Source organism: Cheilinus undulatus, linkage group 17, assembly GCF_018320785.1.
Source record: "Cheilinus undulatus linkage group 17, ASM1832078v1, whole genome shotgun sequence".
NCBI lineage: Eukaryota > Metazoa > Chordata > Actinopteri > Labriformes > Labridae > Cheilinus > Cheilinus undulatus.
The window spans coordinates 9606696-9615141 of NC_054881.1; the positions used below are offsets into that span (position 1 = coordinate 9606696).

The 8446-nt window shown below is 40.1% G+C and overlaps 1 protein-coding gene across 1 annotated transcript; it reads right to left on the reverse strand.

Moving 5' to 3' along the window:
• Positions 1 to 583: 583 nt before the first annotated feature.
• On the reverse strand, positions 584 to 6601 carry LOC121525230 (proteinase-activated receptor 1-like). The gene is made up of 4 exons (XM_041811103.1): positions 6565 to 6601; positions 6433 to 6483; positions 2734 to 2817; positions 584 to 1581 (listed from the first exon to the last, which is right to left on the reverse strand). Exons 1-4 carry the CDS (start codon positions 6599 to 6601, stop codon positions 584 to 586), a joined length of 1170 nt encoding a protein of 389 aa, XP_041667037.1.
• Positions 6602 to 8446: the final 1845 nt, after the last annotated feature.

Consider the following 8446-nt stretch of genomic DNA (forward strand, 5'->3'; position numbering starts at 1 on the left):
AGCTCTAAGCTATTTTTGAACCATTTTGTCTCACCTGGACTTATTGTCTTAAAAGCAAGTGAAATATCAACGCTGTGGTGCACAGTTTTTTGCACAAACCTGTCCCATCTTTTGGGGACTAAAAAGTGAAAAAAAAAATTAATTCTGTGACTAAAAAACATCTTCAAAATATTCACATATTCACAAAAAAAATCAATCGATTGGATTTATTTAATAAAACATAAGGTTGTCTGGTCCCCAGATTAAAAAAGGAGACTGAATATAAAAAAATTAAAGAATAGACTTTCCAGGAAAGTATCAAAAATATTTCTGAATAATTTTGAACAATTGTTCAAAAAAACCACAGATAAAATCCAAACACATTCCAGGAAAATTCCCTAATGGTTCCATGACAAACTGCTGAAAAATGACTGATTTGTCAAGGTTAATGGGAAAAGTCCTCAAAGTTCCTTGTGAATTTTCTTAGATTTAATGGAAAACTTCCAGGGAATAATAGCAAAAGTTTTTGGTGAATAATATTTTAATATTTCTTTAAAAGGGGAAAAGTAGCGCCATTCTGTGGACAAAAATAAGAATAAAAAGTTCAAAGGTAGTAGACAGATGGTGACTGACCACCATTGGTGCTCTGCTTGGTCTTTTGGCACCCCATCATACTGGATAGCTCTTTCTGGAACTGGGATGATCCAAAGTAGTAGACCAGAGGATCAAGGATGCAGTTGAGACTTCCTAAACACAGACAGAATAAATAGATTACATAGAGCCTGTCAGGATTCATCTCTTTCTCCTGGTCTTCTATTTCTTCAGAATACATCAGCTGATGCACGATGAAGATGATGTTACTGGGTAAGAAACACAGCACAAACATCACCAGTACTGTTGCAGTCAAGAACATTGCTCTTCTTTTCTTCTGTGAGTGGTCTGGAAGCTCTGGTTGGACTTTACTCAGAGTCAAAATCACCCGAGTGTAGGACACCATGGTGATGATGAGAGGCAGGAAGAAGAGGAGGAAGCAGAGGGTGATGTAGTACATCTTGTACCACAAGAAAGGCTGTGAGAGTTGGATGTCATGGCAGGTGGTGATGTTCAGTGCTGTGAGGTTGAAAGTCTGCTCAGTGAAGAGGAGGTGCACTGAGCCAACAAAGGAGAGGATCCACATGACTGCACAGGCAATGACTGCCTTTGCAGGACTTCTCCATGACAAAGACTGGATAGGATAGACCAGAGCGAGGAGCCGGTCCACGCTGATGAGGGAGATGAGCAGAATGGAGCAGTACATGTTCCAGTAAAAGGCTGCGGTGACTATACGGCACATGGCACGACTGAATATCCAGTCATTTCCCATGAAGTGGTAGGAGATCTTGAAGGGCAGCACCATGGAGAAGAGCAGGTCAGCACAGGCCAGGTTCATCATGTAGATCACTGCTGGCTTCTTAGGCTCTATTCTTTTTATGAAGACCAGCAGTGCACAGATGTTGATGGGCACACTGAGGAGGCAGACCAGTGTGTAGAAGGACGGGATGATGGTGGTGGATAATGATCCTGTTAGAAACCACCATGCCTCCTCTGAGAGATTCTGCCTGCCTAGGTTAGTTAGTAAAAGAGAAAGGAGATTAATGTTAATTATGCACATTTTATAAAAAGACTTAAAATTCAATTAGCAAAGTTTCAGTCAGTTGTTTCTTAACACTGAAAAACCCTAAAGTACAAAAGAGAGCCTGTTATAGTTTGACAATAAGTTTCAAGTCAATTTTTATCACCATTACAGGTCCTAATAGGGAAGCTACATTTACCCCAGCATAGTTTAGCAGAATCTAATCATTAAAGAAGTAATCTGAAAATGTTTAATTGAGGCATTATTGGTTCAATTCATTTAGGTATGGGCTTTGGTTTTGTCTATAGTGGTGAGGATGACCATGCCTGTCTCTATTTGTCAGCCCTGCACTTTGCTGGCAACCAGTCCAGAGTGTACCCAGCCTCTGGCCCAGTGACAGTTGGTATGGGCTGCAGCCCCACACAACTGCAAAAGGGATAAGCAGAGTGCATAATAGATGAAAGCCCAATTGGACTTTGCAAAAAACTCCAAAATGAAAGCCAAGTGGTCTTTCACATGTTTTTACACAGAGGAGAGTCTACTGTCTAGCCACTCTACCAGATCAGTGGACAGTTGCAATGATAGTTCTCCCTCTAGAACTTTGCCCCGTCTCTACACAAAATCTCTGGAGCTCAGTTAGAGTGGCCATCAGGTTCTTGGCGCCCTCTCATACTAAGGCCCTTTGGCCAAGTCTGAGGCCCTGAGTACTTCAGAGCAGGTTTTTTTGAGGGTATTTCTGCACTTTTTCTTGCAACAACCCTGCCTCTGACATCTACAGGCAGTTTCTTTGACCTCATGGCTTGGTTTTTGCTCTGATATGCACTGTCAGCTGTGAGGCTTTCTATAGAGAGAAGCGTGCCTTTCCAAATCATGTCCAATCAATTTAATTTACTACAGGATGACTCCAAGCGAGGTGTAGAAACACTCAGCAAAGATTGAGAGAAATAGGAAGTACCTGAGCTTGCAAAGGGTCTGAATACTTATGTAAAACATTTTAGTTTTGTCTGTCATTTGATACAAGATGTTAATTATCAGGTTACCTTTTGTTTCCTTGTTTGAGTAAAAAGACTTGATTTTCTGCATTTCATAGAATAATAGAATAATAGATATCAGATACGATCCCTCAGGTTATCTTTTGTTACCTTCATCATCTTCATAACGGGGGGTTGTCTCTGGTCCTCTGGGTTGTCCGTAATTTGGGAGTATGTTGCTCAGTATGACGGGTTCTGTAAAGACAACGGTCATATGTTTCAGATGAGATACAGTGATGCTTTTTAAGATTAAAATCCTTTGTTGTTTTTTGTTTATTCACATTTTGCAATACATCAAACTCTTCTAAATTTGGGGTTACTTAACCCTCGGATCCTTCTATGTCCGTTTTGAGGACATTCATCATTTTTATCATCTTTTTTGAGTTGATAGTCACATTTCTATAGACTGAGGCATCAAATTTGGCCAAATTTTTTTTTTTTTTTTCATATTAAAGAACCCATAGAACTCGATTGACGCGAAATAGCTCCATCCATCCTTGTTTGTTCGGAGTCGGACACATAGACTTCCATTAAAAACACGTTTTTTGACTGTGTGTCTATGGCAGCGAAACAACTTTTAGCAACTGTTTCTTTGCAGTCATTCGAACACCAGGGATCTAAATTTCACCATTCCACAGTGATCCAGCAGATTGCACCAGCTCATCATTTTAACCCCTTCGGCAATGAACACATGGTTTACCTTCCATGGACTCAGACTGGTTGGAGCACTATTTCACCCACTAAACATCATTAGAATTAAATGAACCGATTCATGCCACTAGATATGGATGTCTGAGAGTGGGCTACATGTGTAAGGAAAAGTCTGTGTGCTCCTATGGGTGTGCTCGAGTGTGAATCTGCGTCTATGTTTACAGCCGGACATGCTGTAAGTGGAGTGTTTACAGTCGGAAAATGCTGCCTCTGAGTTCTGCAGTCTGGGACTAAGAAAGGGGGACACTTGGACAATTTCAACGTTGCCCTCACTTCATAGCAAGTGGATGGACATGCATGAGAATGCACAGATCCTTTCGATCAATAAGTAAGAATGTATCATATCTCAAATATGCAGTAAATTTATATATGCAGGTAACTGGCATATTTGTGGTCACATTTTGGTTAGAGATGGAAATGCGCGTTTGTGATTCATATCCTACATATATATCCTCTGATTCTTTATGCCTGTACATAAAATAATCCTAACATGAACAAATGCATTCACTAGCATATGATTTGGTAGAGGAGGAGGCTCGAGAAAAGGATGGTAAAACTGGCGTGTTTTACGCTCTGATAGACTCATCTGCTCAGCATAGACGCTATCTCACTGAATCCAAGTCATAGGCATAGTGTACAATAAGTGGCATAAAAAGGGTGTAACATTGAATTTTTTTGTTTGTTTTTCTTTTTGTAGTGTTCAGGGTTGAAGTTGTTGAAGAGATCTGAAGCAGTGAAAGTTAAAAAATTTTTGAAACACCTTTCTGCATGTCCGTTTTCTGGACAAACAAGGAAAGATGAAGCTAAAATATGAAATTTGGCACTACAGAAAAAATTTCAGTGCATCAAAATCAGTTTTACTATTCATCATTGACATGGCCCCGACTGTATTTATTGAAAAAAGTTTTTTTTTTAAATATATCATTTTATATGGGAATTATGGTGTTTTTTTTTTACCATAAAAAATACCAGTGACATGGTGTACAATAACTGGCATAAAAAGGGTGGAACATTGAAATTTTTTAATTTTTTAATTTTTTTAGTGTTCAGGGATGAAGTTGTTGAAGAGAATCCTATCAGTGAAAGTAAAAAAAATGTTGAAAAATGATTATTTTATTAACACCTTTCTGCATGTCCGATTTCTGGACAACCAAGGACAGATGGAGCTAAAAATTACAAGGGAGCGAGGGTTAATACAACTGTGTATAAAAGGATCAATCAAAATAGCATTTACAAAGTTAAACATTAGCATGAGTCCAGTAGTATTAACTATTCAGTTTGTATTATCTTTACACTAAAAAGCTCTGGCATACAACGTTAAAGGGCAATTTGCAGTTTTGCTATCTTAGAAAGAGCATTTTAAAATTCATTACCTATATTTATAGGAGGATAAGGTGGACCAAAACCCGGGGAAAGTGGGATGCCAGAAGAGCTAAAGAAAAAATGGGTCAAATTGCTATAGGAGCAAATAAAAGTCTTTCGTTTTGCCCTGAAAGCAGACAGAATCTAACCTGAAATTGCAGACAGACTGCATTCACATTCAACTGGGAAAGCTCCCATATACAGCGTTTGTTCTTGGAAGGTGATTGGACGAACATTCTAGTGGACCGTTTTAGCCTTACTACTGGTACTAGTAAGCATTAAAATGTAAATGGTTTTACATGTACAACCAAGTTACTAGGGTTGGAAGAAAAATCAATACAGCATAGTATCAGGAAATTTTGTATGGCAATATATCGTATCGTCTTGTCTACCAAGTATCGATCTTTTAAAATCAATTGCTAATATGAACTGAAGTCTATGATAATGGAAAAATAAAATAAATTGTTAAGATAATTGTTTGTCCATTGAGGTTGGCAGAGGTGACTGTCATACAGCAGGAGAAGTTGGAGAGTATGCAATCTTAAAAAAAACAAAAAAAAAAGACAAATCTGATAGTAGAGGTAGTAAAGATTCTATCTATGATTTAATACATGGGTTCAGCTGGCATTAAGGGCCCATTCACACCAGAGCTTTTTGGTCTGCTTTAAACAAACTCTGGTCCATTTTCCCGGATAGACCGGTTCATTTGGAGTGGTGTGAATGCTCACACAAACTCTGGTGCAGACCAAGCAAGCGGATTCTGGTCTGCTTGAAAACAGGAGGTCTCGGTGTTTCACACATCCATCTGGTAAACCACTCATAGCAAAGCAGACAAACTTGTGAACCAAAGGTAGAAAGTGGCATAAAGTGTTATGATAGACAGATTTATATGTGATTTAATACATTCAAATACATGTCGGTACCTCGCTTGGCGTCTGTGTAGCCATAGCAACACGTCAAATTGCCTCTAATGTATTAGCAGCAACAAAAATAATTGCTACTTCCAATGTAATCCCCATTGGTCATAGACGAACTCAACACTCCTATTCTGATCACTAAAATCACTGAAAGTTGTAATTTTATACAATAAATATGAGTATATGATAATCAAAATAACAATCATTGTGGATTAAAAGCTAATGTTTACTGAAATCTCTTGTTGCTGCTGTCTCTCCCGCTTAAAATCATTCAAACAGACTGACAGTTTGGAACGATTTCGAGCTACATGACTGACATGACCGCGCTGCGGCGAGATCAAAGCGTGTCTCTCTCTCAGCTGCTCTGATATTTGCCATTTAGTGAGAGTAATAATGTTGAATTCATCTTGTGCACATATTAAATGTGAACTTTAACAATGTCAAACATCTTTAACAGCATGAACAGCTTTTGATGTTGTTTTATTCTTCTGGTCAGCTTCTAGATAAACCGTCGCTATGCTAAAGCTACATCCAAGCTAATCATTGCATGGAGGCAGCCATGCAAACAGATTTGAATACAACTAAACCTCACCCACAGCTACTGCCTTGTTCTCCTCAGCTGACGCTGATTGGTCCGAACAGTGTTCGGTGTGGCACAAACACTGTGGAGTGGAGCTTTTCCTATGCCTATGTCAGACATGCAGTCTGGCAAACCCATTGGCTTTGCAAGGTTACCTTCTTCTTTAAATAAAAAACCCAAAGTTCAGATGAAAAGAGTCATTTCACGTCAGATGTTAACTATCAGGTCAACTTTTGTTACCCACGTTTCCAAAAGGATCAGTAAAAGTGAGCCCCCCAGACTCTTCAGGTTCTGGAAAGAGAAAGTGAATTGTGTCATTTAATTCATAGTGGATGCAAAAATGTACACCTCAGGGTTAAGGATGAATATTACTTTTGCACCAAATATACGCCATAGTGGCGTACGCCATCTAGAGTACTAAATTCTTGTGTGTTAGCAGCTTTGCAGTAAAATATATATAAATATTGAGCTGCCGTTGATTTAGAGAGGAAATATACTGCTGCTGAATCAGCAGTGGGAGAGAATAGAGGTAATCTTTGCAGTTTTTCAACTGCTCAGTGAGACATGGATGAGGAAATTCACCTCTGATATTTCTTTGGAGTTGTCTGCAGCTAATCTCTTTGTAGAGTACACACGAAGCGTCTGGAGACAGTAGAGACTGGTGGTAACCTGGTGCAACCAGGCGGGTAATCCTGCTGTGTTGCAAAGCATGGTGTAATATTGTGCACCAAGGGGCAACCTCCAGTCCTGAAAAAAGCCAAGAAAGAAGCCAATGGGGAAGTGCAAAAAATTGCAACATCCGAAGTGTCCACTTGAGGCTGGCTGCAGGAACATCGTAAGTCCCATCTGCACACCTGTTAAACAGCCAGTTTTTACACTAGAAATAAACTGGTTTACAGCCTGGTTTAAAATACCAAACGTGTCTCATTAGTTAATGTTCATGTGCTCTCACTGTACGGGGGTACAATTTTTTTGTACCACAATGGTTTAGATTACATTTAGGAAAAACCTCACTGAGCACTGATTGATTGACAGCTCGACAGGCAGAGGCTATGTTTCTGTCAACCAGAATGCTAGCTAGCTAGTTGACAGGAAGTCGCGCTTGGTGGGCAGGCCACTATCCAAAGTTTGGTTGAGACCGCAATTTCACTTCACAGTTGCCGCAGATTGGCTGTTTGAGTGTGCCTATTGCTGCAGCTGAGGTCACACTGAGGTTTGTTCACCTCCTTCTACAGTCTAGGGTCAGGACCAGAGGGAGTCCAAAATTATCATTATTCAAGCTAGCACCAGCCATCTGCTCAACCAACCAATTGAGAACAGCACAGGAGGCAGTATGGGAAGCATTAACATAGGAAAACATTGCTGGGTCACAGTGTCGAGTTCCTTGTCAAAAGTCAGTCACTAGTAAAAAGTCTGGGATTCACTGGCTCAGAGGATCAAGAGGGCTCAGGTACATTGCCTTTGCAACTCATCTTGCAGACAACCACTTGTGGACATAAATTTCCCAAATCTATCTGCCATGGTGGTCTACAGATCATTGAAAGTATTATAATGGAGTGATTTGTGCCAGAAAACAGTAAATTTAATCCCTAACTTCTGTCTCTCTGCTCTGGCACAGAGCCAGATAGCTGCGCTATGATCAGAGTTCACTGTAAGGTCAAGAGGCAGAGTAATTGCAGGAGTGCTTGTACAGGTTTCACTTGAACCAGATGCAGCAGGAGCAAACATCTTACCAGCTGAAGGTGTGTTTAATCAGAGACTGTAGAAAGAATTGGACAAACCCTGTGTGACGTCAGTTGTCTGCTTACAATAGGCGGACTCAAACGGCTTTTGAAGCCCATTCATGGATGCTTCCATATTGAAATCGCAGTGTCAACTGTACTTTAAATCAACCTAACGGCCCGCCCACTAAGTGCGACTTCCTGTCAGCCTGCTAGCTGGAATTCCAGTTGACAGAAACGGAGCCTCTGCCTGCCGAGCTATCTGTCAATCAAATGAGACACGCCAATCACTGTGAAGTGAAGTTTATCCTAAATATAATCTAAATAGATCGTACAAAAAAATTCACCCCCCATACAGTGGGAGCACAATAAGACACTAGCTAATGAGACACGTTTTGTGTTTTTAACCAGGCTGTAAACCAGTTTATTTTGTGTCAAAACTGGCTGTTTGACATGTGTCCAGACGGAACTTCCGGTTTTCCTGCAGCCAGCCTCAAGTGGACAGTCGCGGTATAGCAATGTTTTTGCACTTC

Bases quoted from the DNA above. Each gene is read 5' to 3' on its own strand.
- LOC121525230 (XM_041811103.1), bottom strand. From the start codon at position 6,601: ATGGCGTACGCCACTATGGCGTATATTTGGTGCAAAA. The intron at 2,818-6,432 runs GTAACAAAAGTT...TTGTCTTTACAG, and splicing joins TGATCCTTTTGGAAACGTGG to AACCCGTCATACTGAGCAAC. The intron at 1,582-2,733 runs GTAACAAAAGAT...TAACTAACCTAG, and splicing joins CCGTTATGAAGATGATGAAG to GCAGGCAGAATCTCTCAGAG.